At 42.7% G+C, this 15017-nt stretch overlaps 1 protein-coding gene across 8 annotated transcripts in view; it reads left to right on the forward strand.

Moving 5' to 3' along the window:
• FHOD3 (formin homology 2 domain containing 3) overlaps positions 1 to 15017 on the forward strand; it is a 493863-nt gene that overhangs the window by 412356 nt on the left and 66490 nt on the right. For all 8 annotated transcript variants that reach the window (XM_073790663.1, XM_073790659.1, XM_073790662.1 and 5 more), the window contains one exon: positions 4091 to 4971. In XM_073790663.1, coding sequence (XP_073646764.1) covers positions 4091 to 4971 — 881 coding nt within the window. The remainder of the gene's footprint in view (positions 1 to 4090; positions 4972 to 15017) is intronic.

Below are 15017 nucleotides of genomic sequence, written 5' to 3' on the forward strand. Positions count from 1 at the left end.
TTTGGCAAAAGGTATAAATCTACAGATTTAAGAAGCTGAGCAAATCCTAACAAGGATAAATCCAAAGAAATCTGCACCAAGACAAATGGCAAACCTCTGAAAACTAAAAACCAAAAAAATAGTTTTTGGAAAGAAAGAAATAACGTGGTACCTATAGAGGAACAGCAATTCAAAGGATAGCAGGTTTCTCATCTGAAACATGGAGGCCAGCAGGAAGGGGCACAGCATCTATCAAGTGCTAAAAGACTAGAACTATCAACCATGAATTACATATACAGTAAAAGTAGCCTTTAACTATGCAGGGAAAGTAAAGACATTCTCAGTTAAAGAAAAACTAGGAGAATTTGACACTAGCAGACCTACCCTTGAAGAATGGCTAAAGGAAGTTCTCCAAACAGAAAGGAAATGATGACAGAAGAAGGCTTGGGACTCCAGAAAGAAAAGAACAACAGAATGGATAAAAATAGGGGTAAATTAAAAAATGCTCTCTTTTTACTCGTGAGCTTCTTAAATCATATTTGTTAGTGGAAGCAAAAATTACATTTGATATATGGTGTTCAGTACATGTAGAGGAAGTACTTAAGACAATTGTATTTTTAAAAGTGGGAGGGTAGTGGGATCGAAATGGAAGTAAGGTTTCTACACTTCAAAGTAGTAAATACCAATAGACTAAATAAGTTAGTGTATATATTGTAATACCTAGAGCAACCACTAAGAAAATTACATGAAGCCATGTACTCAGAAACACTCTAAATGAATCATGTTGAAATTCTAAAAAATGTTCAAGTAATCCACCCAAGACGAGAAAGGAGAAACAGACACTGAAACAAAGAGATCAAACACAACAAATAAAACAGCAGACTTAAGCCCTAACATATCAATTAAAAGACAGAGATTTGCTGAGTGTATAAAAACACAACCCAGCTACATGCTATCATATACAACACTCATTTCAAACGTAATGACATGGGCAGATGGAAAGTTAAAAGTTGGGAAAAGATATCATGCCAACATTAATCAAAGAAAAGCTGGAGTGGTTATATTAATATCAGATAAAGTAGACTTCAGAGCAGAGGAAATTACTAGGGACAAAGAAGCACCCTACATAATGATTTTAAAAAGACCTAAATGAATGAAGAATGTAAACGAGAAAACCAGCATTCAGAATGTTACCTGATTATGCTCTTTCCCCTGTTGCCAAAATAAGTAACTGCCAACATTTCCCAATAAATGGAGAGAGTGAGGTAGTCTGTTCAGAGAGACTCAGCCACTTTATCTGCCACAGCTTCCTGGCATCAAAGCAGTCTCCCTATTTACAGGACTGTCTGACCAGCTGTAGAAGTTTTTCCGTCGTGTCCTCAAATGCCACCTCTTCTCTCTTTGATGGTGGTTATCGCCTAAGTGTATTTTGTTTGTGAAACCAACCTACAAGAGGGCTTAAGAGCTCCTTGTTCTGCTGTTGGTCGCTTGGTGAGCTTAGGCCACTGTCGAGGAGAACATAGAGGACAAAGCTACACAGGAAAAAATGGAGCACCAGGGGGCCTCTGTGCTTCCCCAGTAAATACCTCCTCAAGATGAAGGCCCAGCTATGTGGGAGAGACCAGTGTCCCCCCACCCAGCCCGTTTGATCTGGCTCTTCTTTGGTAGAAAGAAGACTCCTGATGCTCATGTCCACGGCCTAGGTCTTCTGCCCCCTCCCCAAACAAGTATCCACACAGGCCCTAGATATCTGATGGAACTCACATCCTGAAATGCCCACTGCACAGCCCTGCTGGCCCTTAGGAAGCAAATTCAGAGGGATAACATTGGTGACCATTCATTCATTCATTCATCCTAGGTGCTGGGGATACAACAGGGAAGAAAACAAACCCAGATCCCTGCTGTTGTAGCGTTTACATTTCAAGGAGGAGCACAGCTTAACAAGTAATGATAACCATTCCAGTGATGGGGCAGAGGCAACAGTAAAATCAAAAAGGGAAACGTGTGGAAGACTAGACAGTAAGAAGTGCTTGGGCAGAAAATAAAGCAGGAAAGGATGAAACTGGGGGGGGGAGGGAGGTTTGCACAATTTTAAATAAGGTGATCGGGGAAGATTTCACTGGGAAGATATTATTTGAGCAAAGACCTAAAGGAAGTTGAGAAGCAAATTGTGTGATTACCTGGGTTTGTCCCAGGAGGGGCAAAGATCCTGAGGCTGGATCACCTCACGCCTGGTGAGTTCTAGGAATGTCAGGAAGCTGCTGTAGCTGAAGAGGTTCACGTGTGTATATCTGGGGTGGTGGCAGTGGTAGAGGTGGTGGTAGGAGAGGAAAGAAAATTAAGGTGGCATCACACATGGCTTGGGAACATTGACAGGTCATTGACTTTTTGTCTCAGTGAAATGTGGCACTATTAGAAGACTTTAAGCAGAGAGATACGATCGGACATTGTAACACATCACGTGGCTGTGGTGTTGAGAACTGACTGCAGAGGGACAAGAGTGGAAGCCGAGACCAGCTAGGGGCTCCCCTGCAATACCGTCGGCAAGAAACCATGCTGGATCGGACCGGGGTCATGGCAGGAGTGGTGACGAGAAAAGTGGCTGGATTCCGGATGTAACATGAAGATTTAGCTAACAGGATGCCCTGCTGTGTGGGGTGAAAGAACAGGATAAAAGTCAAGGATGACTCTGAGGCTTTTGGAATTGGCAGCAAGATGGGTGAAGTAGCCATGTCTGAGGTAGGAAATGACTGCAGGAGAAGCAGTTTCAGTGAGTGGATGGGAGTGAGGGCAGAAGGTGGTATTTCAAGCCCTGAGACTGAATGAGATGGTGACTAAGAAAGTGAGAGTAGATGGAGAGAAGAGGTCCAGGGACACTTAAAGACAAGGAGGAACCAACCCAGGAGACTGAGAAGGAGCAGCCAAAAAGAAGAAGGCAAAGCAAGTGAGTGCAATGTCTGGGAGGCCAAGTGAAGGACATAAGTCAAGGATGAGGGAGCGACAGCTGCGTCTAGTGCAACAGCAAGGTCATCGGTCACCTGGAAAGGAGCATCTTTGAAAGGGAGCAAAAACTTCACTAGACTGGCTTCAAGAGAGAATAAAGAAAGAAATTGGAGATAGCAAAACAACTCTTATAAGCAGCTTTCCTTTAAAAGAAAGGAGAAAATTTGGATTATAGGTGGAGGCATAAGTGGAATCAAGTGAGGTTTTCTGTTTTTGTTTCATGGGTAAAATTATACCATGTTTATATGCCAGTAGGAAGGCCTAGTAGGGGGAGCATGGGAGATGCAGGATGGAGAATTGCTGGAGTGGCTTCCGAATGCACGAGTGGAGCGGTTGACCCCTGCTAAGAGGACGGTTTGTCAGTGTCACAGGACAGAGGCCATGGTCAGGGTTCAGGTGCAGGTGGGTGGGTGGAGGCAGAATGGAGGCCCTGGAAGATCTCTGACTTTGTCTATTAAGTTTTTGAAACAGGAAACAAGGCCATGCTTGCAGAGGATGAGATGGGTGGGGGATGCTAGAGGAGAGTGGAGGTGTGTGAAAAGTCATCTAGGAGAGGTCATGGATGGGACCGCCAGGCAGCATCACCTGAAGACTGGTGGCCATGAACTTAAAGTGTGACCAATGGCATGGTCTGTGCATTTCTCCAGACACTTTGGCTGCCCTGGTGCAGAGGTGGAGTAGGGGGAGAAAGGGGGATAACTCTACAGCCTTTCCAACATCTGCCACGGGTGAGGGAGCATTTCCTTGCCTCCCTGTGTGTAGTTAGGGCAGAAGCCCCTTAGTTATCCTGGGTGGGTCCTGACCAGCTGTCATGGGTGGGCAGCAAAGGTGCGGAAAATTTTTCCCATGAGCCTAGGCCAGAGCCACAAGCGGTGTCATACCTACAAGAGTCTTGGGTCCTAGAGTGGGTCATTGGCTCTTTGATGTAGCATCTCTTTCTGATCAAGAGCATCTTGTCAGGCATGACCACCTTCCTCTCCAATTGCTTTATTTCTGTGCCTTCCTGAATCCCTCTGTGTGCAATGCCCACATGTTGCCTAGCTGCTTTTCTCATAGTACTGAGGCCCATGCCACGTTCTCATTTTTTGTTTTCCTGTGAACTTTTCAGGTTTGTGGTCTGCGGGTGTTCAGGATGCCGGTGTAAATGAGCAGTGTGGCGACATCCTTACCAGCAAACGGTTCATGCTGGACATGCTGTATGCCCATAACAGAAAGCCCACGGATGATGAGAAGGGGGAGGGCGAGACCACGAGGACCGCGCAGGGGGCGGAGGCCGTAGCCAGCCTGGCCAGCCGGATATCCACCTTGCAGGCCAACTCTCTGGCCCAGGATGAGAGCGTCAGGAGGGTGGACGTTGGCTGTCTGGACAATCGGGGCAGCGTGAAAGCCTTTGCTGAGAAATTCAACAGTGGGGACCTAGGGAGAGGGTCCGTCTCCCCTGATGCCGAGCCCAATGACAAGGTCACGGAGAAGGTGTCAGCACAGCCCAAGACGGAATCTGACTACATCTGGGACCAGCTCATGGCCAATCCGCGGGAGCTCAGAATCCAAGACATGGATTTCACTGACCTGGGAGAGGAGGACGACATTGACGTCCTGGACGTGGACCTGGGTCACAGGGAGGCCCCGGGGCTGCCTCCCCCACCCCCGCCCACCTTTCTCGGTTTGCCGCCCCCTCCCCCTCCACCCCTGCTGGACGGCGTGCCTCCCCCTCCAGTCCCCGGTAATTTATTGGCTCCTCCTCCAGTATTCAGTGCTCCTCCTCAGGGCTTAGGGTGGCCCCAGGTACCCAGGGGTCAGCCAGCATTCACCAAGAAAAAGAAGACCATCCGTCTGTTCTGGAATGAAGTGCGGCCTTTTGAGTGGCCGTGTAAGAAGAACGGCCGCTGCAGAGAATTCCTGTGGTCGAAACTGGAACCTATTAAGGTGGACACTTCCAAGCTGGAGCACCTGTTTGAGTCTAAATCGAAGGAACTGGCTGTCTCCAAGGTACCGCTAGCATCCAGCATGCCTCTTGATTTGCAGTTACTTTCAGCTGTTGGGTGGAATGGAGAGATTTGTTCTATATAAAATGCCCTTCATGTTGCTCTTGCTATTTGCTAAAAAAGGGAGTTGGTATAAAAATCTAACCTTTAATACAGTACTCTCAGTGCCACATGCTAGGTGTGAGCTAAATGCGTAAGGGACACTTCATTGCTAACATGGACAGCAGCTTACTAACACCAACAGGCGAAATAGCTTTCACAGAACCCAGTAACCTTGAGGAAGAAACAAAAGGGTTACCCAGGGAATGTTAGTATGGCCCGACAGCAGATGTTGACATTCTCTAGAGGAAAGTAGGCTTGCTAATTAATCAAACATACTGACTTCGTCCCGGGGATGTGTTTATTCACACGTAACCTTTGTTGTTTATGGTTGATAGTAGTAGTTTGAACCTCAGCTGTAACCACACAGTGCTTTCACAAAGGCAATCCGCGTGGCATTTCTTCAGATAACCCCCTGGCTGAGTCAGCATGCTGCAACTATCTAGATATTTCCAAATAACCATATAGTTAGCATCCTGTAAACATTACACATGTATCTAGATTTCTTATTTTTCATAGATGTTTGAGAACCCTGTAGGCATTGCTGCTGTGATATTTTTAACAGATATTCTATCCACTTTTATAAATGGAAAGCTTGTACATGAAGTTACTGGACATCAAAGGTAAAGTCATGGCTAATGAACACTGAGGAAGAGGCTGCATGATGCTGTCACAGATTTTATTTCTTATAATTCACTGCATTAATAGGGTCTCCTTTACATATCTTAAAGAACTGGTTTTTTAAAAAAAAAACTCTTGTGATTCTGGGTATATTACAATTTTAAAACAGGTTTAAGACTATCTTCTCAGGAACTAAGGGTAAGAGAAAATGCTTTGTAAAGTATAGTTTAAACATGTAAGAACTTATTATCGTGAATTAATTCCAGCTCCATGGGTTGCTTCACTTAGCATCGTATTGGGTGAGTATAAAGATGCCTGAGTTGGGCTCCCTGACCTGCCAATCGAGCACTGAGTTTGAATCAAAAAGTATGTGCAGCATCCTCAGGACAGGAGTATCCTTCAGACGAGGACCGAGTGATGGAGTTAGCTCCTGTCACCACTGTGTGATGCTGAAAGGCTAGGGCGGGAGCTGTAAGCAGTCAACTTCCTGTTAAAACCTGTGCCTGGGGGTCTGGATCTACCTGCTGCTCTTCCTGAGTTGGCTTTTACCCTTGCAATGATTTCTGCCCAGTCCCAGCAAGGATGTGAATCTAAACCATTTCCAGCCCTACCCCACCCCACCCCCAAGTCAAGATTAAAGTTTTCTCCTGTTTACAAATCAAACTGCTAGGATCCAATAGAGAAAATCGTGCCACCAGTCCTCTCCTCCAACTGGAAGTAGACCCCCTCTTGTCCTCTCTAGAAAATGACACTAAGAGAAGTGATGTTGGGCACCTGCTCTTGGTGTCTCTGTGTCCTGACTTCCCAGGACTGGTCACGTGTGGTGATGAGCCACCCTCATGCCCCCTTCAATTCTTACTGTCAGACCTGGCATCTGGGAGAAAACTGGCCTGGCGGGGTTGAAACAGCAGACGTGGTGGCCGGGAGTTACCTAGGATGTGCCCTCACTCCCTTCACGCTCCAACACGCTGATCTGGTTGGCCCGTCTCCATCGTCCCGCGTGGCTGCCTGCACCCTCTTGGGCTTTCCCTGGTTGCTCCTCAGCCTCGGAGGTTGCTGACGGGGAGGCTGGCTCTTGACTCAGGGTGGGAAGAATAAAAGAGTAACAGTTTGGCAGTGAAGGCACTTCTGACTTCATTTTTACAAAGGAAATGGCAAAGTTAAAAGCTTCCTTGAGAATACAGAAAATGGGTTCACCTCCCCCGCCTCCTCTTGATCCCACTGTGGTCGGTGATAAGAGCCTGGTTGCTGCCCTCTCAGTAGCCCAAAGTTCCAGTCGTGCTTGAAGTAGGTGGCAACCTCTTAAAATCCTTTATTTCCCAGCTTAAGGACAAATGTTCGCCTAGCTTTTATAAAGTGAGAGCATAAGAGGAAAAGTAATATATTGAAAAATTTACCAAACTGATTCCAGAATGTTCTACAGTGAGACCCAGGAGACCATCTTGGGAGGCTAGGAAATGTGAGTAGGGGGTAATTGATAAATGTTACAAAAGGTGAGAATACAAACTGGAGCATTGAACCTGTTATGTGTATGTTACCCATACAGGTACAACCAATTTTACTTCTGTTTCTAATCCTTGACTGTGATTTTCATAAAACTCAGCTGTAAACAGCCACTTCCGAATTCTGGCTCATGAGAAGTTTTTCATTAAACGCGATAGAGTGCATCAAAAATAAAATAGACTTCACAAGGCAGCACAGAGCAAAGGGAATCAGTTGTAGTTTCCATCAGAAAACTTACACCAGACTAGAGATACAGGGCATCGTTATGACCAACCGAGTTACCTCTAAAGATCCATGTGCCAGATGCAAGGCTGGGTGACCACTTAATGGAAATGATAAGGACGGAAAGGTGTGCTTTTTGATTTCCTTTCCAAGTAGTTTCTGGAACTGGATCTACTTTTATCTCACAGCAGGAGATATATATATATAGGTATAATATATATATAGCTTTTTGTTTGAATTTTATTTATTTTTTTTATATAGCAGATTCTTATTAGTTATCCCTTTTATACACATTAGTGTATATATGTCAATCCCAACTCCCAATTCATCCCACAACCACCACCACCACCCCCTTTACCCCCTTGGTGTCCGTACATTTGTCCTCTACATCTGTGTCTCAATTTCTGCCCTGCAAACCAGTTCATTTGTACTATTTTTCTAGGTTCCACATATATGCATTAATATAAGATACTTGTTTTTGTCTTTCTGACTTACTTCACTCTGTATGACAGTCTCTAGATCCATCCACGTCTCTACAAATGACCCGATTTTGTTCCTTTTTATGGCTGAGTAATATTCCATTGTATATATGTACCACATCTTCTGTATCTGTTCGTCTGTCAATGGGCATTTAGGTTGCTTCCATGACCTGACTATTGTAAATAGTGCTGCAATGAATATTAGGGTGCATGTGTCTTTTTGAATTATGGTTTTCTCTGGGTATATGCCCAGTAGTGGGATTGCTGGGTCATATGATAATTCTATTTTTAGTTTTTTAAGGAACATTCATACTGTTCTCCTTAGTGGCTGTATCAATTTACATTCCCACCAACAGTGCAAGAGGGTTCTCTTTTCTCCACACGCTCTCCAGCATTTGTTGTTTGTAGATTTTCTAACTGGTGTAAGGTGATACCTCATTGTAGTTTTGATTTGCATTTCTCTAATAGTTAGTGATGTTGAGCAGCTTTTCATGTGCTTCTTGGCCATCTGTATGTCTTCCTTGGAGAAATGTCTATTTAGGTCTTCTGCCTACTTTTTGATTGGGTTGGTTTTTTTAATATTGAGCTGCATGAGCTGTTTATATATTTTGGAGATTAATCCTTTGTCCATTGATTTGTTTGCAAATATTTTCTCCCATTCTGAAGGTGGTCTTTTTGTCTTGTTTGTAGTTTCCTTTGCTTTGCAAAAGCTTTGAAGTTTCATTAGGTCCCATTTGTTTATATTTGTTTCTATTTCCATTACTCTAGGAGGTGGATCAAAAAAGATCTTGCTGTGATTTATGTCAAAGAGTGTTCTGCCTATGCTTTCCTCTAAGAGTTTTATAGTGTCCAGTCTTACATTTAGGTCTCTAATCCATTTTGAGTTTATTTTTGTGTATGGTGTTAGGAAGTGTTCTAATTTCATTCTTTTACATGTAGCTGTCCAGTTTTCCCAGCACCACTTATTGAAGAGACTGCCTTTTCTCCGTTGTATATCCTTGCCTCCTTTGTCATAGATTAGTTGAGCATAGGTGGGTGGGTTTATCTCTGGGCTTTCTATCCTGTTCCATTGATCTATGTTTCTGTTTTTGTGCCAGTACCATACTGTCTTGATTACTGTAGATTTGTAGTATAGTCTGAAGTCAGGGAGTCTGATTCCTCCAGCTCTGTTTTTTCCCTCAAGACTGCTTTGGCTACTTGGGGTCTTTTGTGTCTCCATACAAATTTTAAGATTTTTTGTTATAGTTCTGTAAAAAAATGCCATTGGTAATTTGATAGGGATTGCATTGACTCTGTAGATTGCTTTGGGTAGTATAATCATTTTCACAATATTGATTCTTCCAATCCAAGAACATGGTATATCTCTTCATCTGTTTGTATCATCTTTAATTTCATTCATCAGTGTCTTATGGTGTTCTGCATACAGGTCTTTTGTCTCCTGAGGTAGGTTTATTCCTAGGTATTTTATTCTTTTTCTTGCAGTGGTAAATGGGAGTGTTTCCTTAATTTCTCTTTCAGATTTTTCATCATTAGTGTATAGGAATGCAAGAGATTTCTGTGCATTAATTTTGTATCCTGCAACTTGCCCAAATTCATTGATTAGCTCTAGTAGTTTTTTGGTGGCATCTTAAAGACTCTCTATGTATAGTGTCATGTCATCTGCAAACAGTGACAGTTCTACTTCTTCTCTTCCAATTTGTATTCCTTTTATTTATTTTTCTTCTCTGATTACCATGGCTAGGACTTCCAAAACTATGTTGAATAATAGTGGCGAGAGTCAACATCCTTGTTTTGTTCCTGATCTTAGAGGAAATGCTTTCAGTTTTTCAGCATTGAGAATGATCTTGGCTGTGGGTTTGTTGTATATGGCCTTTATTATGTTGAGGTAGTTTCCCTCTGTGCCCACTTTCTGGAGAGTTTTATCATAAATGGGTTTTGAATTTTGTCAAAAGCTTTTTCTGAATCTATTGAGATGATCATATGGTTTTTATTCTTCAATTTATTAATATGGTGTATCACATTGATTGATTTGCGTATACTGAAGAATCCTTGCATCCCTGGGATAAATCCCACTTGATCATGGTGTATGATCCATTTAATGTGTTGTTGGATTCTGTTTGCTAGTATTTTGTTGAGGATTTTTGCATCTATATTCATGAGTGATATTGGTCTGTAATTTTCTTTTTTTGTAGTATCTTTGTCTGGTTTTGGTATCAGGGTGATGGTGGCCTCATAGAATGAGTTTTGGAGTTTTCCTTCCTCTGCAATATTTTGGAGGAGTTTGAGAAGGATGGGTGTTAACTCTTCTCTAAATGTTTCTTAGAATTCATCTGTGAAGCCCTCTGGTCCTGGGCTTTTGTTTGTTGGAAGATTTTTAATCACAGTTTCAATTTCATTACTTGTGATTGGTCTGTTCATATTTTCTATTTCTTCCTGGTTTAAACTTGGAAGGTTATACCTTTCTAAGGATTTGTCCATTTCTTCCAGGTTGTCCATTTTATTGGCATAGAGTTGCTTGTAGTAGTCTCTTAGGATGCTTTGTATTTCTGCGGTGTCTGTTGTACCTTCTGCTTTTTCATTTCTAATTTTATTGATTTGAATCCTCTCCCTCTTTTTCTTGATGAGTCTGGCTAATGGTTTATCAATTTTATCTTCTCAAAGCACCAGCTTTTAGTTTTATTGATCTTTGCTATTGTTTTCTTTGTTTCTATTTCATTTGTTTCTCCTCTGATCTTTATGATTTCTTTCCTTCTACTAACTTTAGATTTTGTTTGTTCTTCTTTCTCTAGTTCCATTAGGCGTAAGGTTAGATTGTTTATTTGAGATTTTTCTTCTTTCTCGAGGTAGGCTTGTATAGCTATAAACTTCCCTCTTAGAACTGCTTTTGTTGCATCCCATAGGTATTGGGTCGTCGTGTTTTCATTGTCATTTGTCTCTAGGTATTTTTTTATTTTCTCTTTGATTTCTTCAGAAATCTCTGTTATTTAGTAACGTATGGTTTAGCCTCCATGTGTTTGTGTTTTTTATGTTTTTTTCCCTGTAATTCATTTCTAGTCTTATAGCGTTGTGGACAGAAAAGATGCTTGATATGATTTTAATTTTCTTAAATTTACTGAGGCTTGATTTGTGACCCAAATGTGATCTATCCTGGAGAATGTTCCATGTGCACTTGAAAAGAAAGTGTAATCTGCTGTTTTTGGATGGAATATCCTATCAATTAAATATCTCTGGTCTATTTTGTCACTTAAAACTTGTGTTTCCTTATTAATTTTCTGTTTGGATGATCTGTCCATTGGTGTAAGTGAGGCCTTAAAGTCCCCCACTATTATTGTGTTGCTGTCAATTTCCTCTTTTATAGCTGTTAGAAGTTGCCTTATGTATTGAGGTGCTCCTATGTTGGGTGCATATATATTTATAATTGTTATATATTCTTCTTGGATTGATCCCTTGATCATTATGTAGTGTCCTTCCTTGTCCCTGGTAACATTCTTTATTTTAAAGTCTATTTTTATCTGCTATGAGTATTGCTACTCCAGCTTTCTTTTGATTTCCATTTGCATGGAATATCTTTTTCCATCCCCTCACTTTCAGTCTGTATGTGTCCCTAGGTCTGAAGTGGGTCTCTTGTAGACAGCACATATACAGGTCTTGTTTTTGTATCCATTCAGCGAGCCTGTGTCTTTTGGTTAGAGCATTTAATCTATTCACGTTTAAGGTAATTACCAATATGTATGTTCCTATTATCATTTTCTCAATTGTTATGGGTTTGTTTTTGTAAGTCCTTTTCTTCTCTTGTGTTTCCCACTTAGAGAAGTTCCTTTAGCATTTGGTGTAGAGCTGGTTTGGTGGTGCTGAATTCTCTTCACTTTTGCTTGTCTGTAAAGCTTTTGATTTCTCCATCGAATGTGAATGAGATCCTTGCCGTGTAGAGTAATCTTGGTAGTAGGTCCTTCCCTTTCATCACTTTAAATACGTCATGCCACTCCCTTCTGGCTTGTAGAGTTTCTGCTGAGAAATCAGCTGTTAACCTTATGGGAGTTCTCTTGTATGTTATTTGTCGTTTTTCCCTTGCTGCTTTCAGTAATATTTCTTTGTCTTTAATTTTTGCCAATTTGATTACTATGTGTCTCAGTGTGTTTCTCCTTGGGTTTATCCTCTATGGGACTCTCAGTGCTTCCTGGGCTTGGGTGGCTATTTTCTTTCCCATGTTAGGGAAGTTTTCGACTATAATCTTCTCAAATATTTTCTCAGCTCCTTTCTCTCTCTCTTCTCTTCCTGGAACCCCTATAATGCGAATGTTTTTGCATTTAATGTTGTCCCAGAGGTCTCTGAGACTCTCTTCATATCTTTTCATTCTTTTTACTTTATTCTGTTCCATGGCAGTGAATTCCACCATTCTGTGTCTGTCTTCTGACACTTATCCGTTCTTCTGCCTCAGTTATTCTGCTATTGATTCCTTCTAGTGTATTTTTCATTTCAGTTATTGTATTGTTCATCTCTGTTTGTTTGTTCTTTAATTCTTCTAGGTGTTTGTTCTTTAATTCTTCTAGGTCTTTGTTAAACGTTTCTTGCATCGTCTCGATCTTTGCCTCCATTTTTTTTCCGAGGTCCTGGATCATCTTCACTATCATTATTCTGAATTGTTTTCTGGAACGTTGCCTATCTCCACTTCATTTATTTTTCTGAGGTTTTATCTTGTTCCTTCATCTGGTACATAGCCCTCTGCCTTTTCATCTTGTCTATCTTTCTGTGAATGTGGTTTTTGTTCCACAGGCTGCAGGATTGTAGTTCTTCTTGCTTCTGCTGTCTGCCCTCTGGTGGATGAGGCTAAGAGGCTTGTGCAAGTTTCCTGATGGGAGGGAGTGGTGGTGGGTAGAGTTGGGTGTTGCTCTGGTGGGCAGAGCTCAGTAAAACTTTAATCCACTTGTCTGATCATGGGTGGGGCTGCCTTCCCTCCCTGTTGTTTGTTTGGTCTGAGGTGACCCAACACTGGAGCCTACCTGGGCTCTTTGGTGGGGCTAATGGCGGCCTCTGGGAGGGCTCACACCAAGGAGTACTTCCCAGAACTTCTGCTGCCAGTGTTCTTGTCCTCACAGTGAGCCACAGCCACCCCCGCTCTGCAGGAGACCCTGCAACACTAGCAAGTAGGTCTGGTTCAGTCTCCTATGAGGTCACTGCTCCTTCCCCTGGGTCCCAGTGCACACACTACTTTGTGTGTGCCCTCCAAGAGTGGAGTCTCTGTTTCCCCCAGTCCTGTTGAAGTCCTGCAGTCAAATCCCGCTGGCCTTCAAAGTTTGATTCTCTAGGAATTCCTCTCCCCTTGCCAGACCCCCAGGTTGGGAAGCCTGACATGGGGCTCAGAACCTTCACTCCAGTGGGTGGACTTCTGTGGTATAAGTGTCCTCCAGTTTGTGAGTCACCCACCCAGCAGTTATGAGATTTGATTTTATTGTGATTGTGCTCCTCCTACCATCTCATTGTGGCTTCTCCTTTGTCTTTGGATGTCTTTTTTTGTGTGTTCCAGTGTCTTCCTGTCGATGATTGTTCAGCAGTTAGTTGTGATTCTGGTATTCTCACAAGAGGGAGTGAGAGCATGTCCTTCTACTCCACCATCCTGAACCAATCTCTCTATGTAGCTTTTTAGTAAGATGATTTTAATTATATTTTGAGGAAAGAGACAGAAATCCTGCACTAAATTTCATCATGTTGTGTCTCTTCTGCCAGTCTAAGATGTGGAGAATGGCATAAGAGGTGATTAAAATGACCCCAGCGTAGGATGTCAGGGCAGAAAGCCCCTGGGGGTGGGGAGGTACCCTCCATGGACTTGACATCAGTCTGAGGAGCCTCAGGAAGTGGCCTTCTACCCCTGTGCCTAATTCAGGACAGCCAATTCCCTCTTGCCCCCAAAGGGCAGCTTTTATACTCTCAGATCCAGAGAGACCACAAAAGGTATGGAGTGGAAGAGGCACACAGAAGGAAGAAGGGTCCTGTTTTCCCCTTTGGGGACTCATTGCTGTCTTACTCACCTGGGTTCATTGCTTTATTAAGGGGAGGGGGCTCCGGAATGGATTTGGAGAAATTTGTTCAACTTTATTTACCTTGAAGTTTCGAAATATATCAGAAACTATTAGCAGTGACTCTTTAAGAAATCAGAGATGATGATTTATTGGTCTGAGGTAAGCCCTGACCTGGGTTATTTTGAAAATCTCCCCAGGGTCCTAGCCAAAGTTGTGAACCATTGATTTAAGGTGAAAAATGAGGCACCATTGAGGGGGGCATTGTTCCCACCATCACTTTCCACATTGACTCCTTCACTGGCCCCTCACGTCCACCTCCATTTTATTCTCCTGAGAAGAGAGGAAAATCTTCCTACCTTATATTCAAGTTCAGATCATAAGGAAGTATGTTATTTTATTGAACAGCACCCTCAGAAAACCTGAATTCTCCCTGGAAATTCCAAACCCAACTTTGGAGCTTATCTGGGGTGATCACACACCCTAGTGTATCCAAGATGATCCTGGTGTGTGTGGAGGTCCCAGCATAATTATTAAGAGTACTCGCTTCCCCTCTCAAAAGTCTGCTGGTTAGGGTACTAGATAAACTACATTAACATTGGAAATGTATTTTTTTTTCCGTTGGCCTCTGCTGTAAAAGACTCTAAGAACAAATATGGGAAGTTAACATTTTTTTCCTAAACTTACCAATAAGCAAGCCTGTTCGGGCCAGGTCCTCAGAAACCCTATTCCTAACTAAAGGCTTTTCAGCTTTTATTTAGGTTTCTTTGGCTTTTGGATGTGGGGTATCTTTGGCTTTTCGATGTTGTTGTTGTCTTTTGCCTTAATGCTTTCCCATGTATATGGCCTTCTCCCTCGTTACAGGACTTAGGGAAATTCCATAGCAGTCACATCTTTATGACATCTGTATTGTGGCATCACTGTCACTGTCACTTTCTCAATGGACAGTTTCGAAAATATCCTGTAGCATCACTCTTGGCAGTTAGCGGGGAACGAGGAGGAATGATTTACCATTTCTAGAGCTCATGCCTTGCTGAGCCAGCCCCAGGGTCTGTGACAGTGATGCTGACAAGCGTTTTGAGAGGTCAGTCGCCTTTCATGGAAATGCTCTC

Source organism: Tursiops truncatus, chromosome 13, assembly GCF_011762595.2.
Source record: "Tursiops truncatus isolate mTurTru1 chromosome 13, mTurTru1.mat.Y, whole genome shotgun sequence".
Classification (NCBI taxonomy): Eukaryota; Metazoa; Chordata; class Mammalia; order Artiodactyla; family Delphinidae; genus Tursiops; species Tursiops truncatus.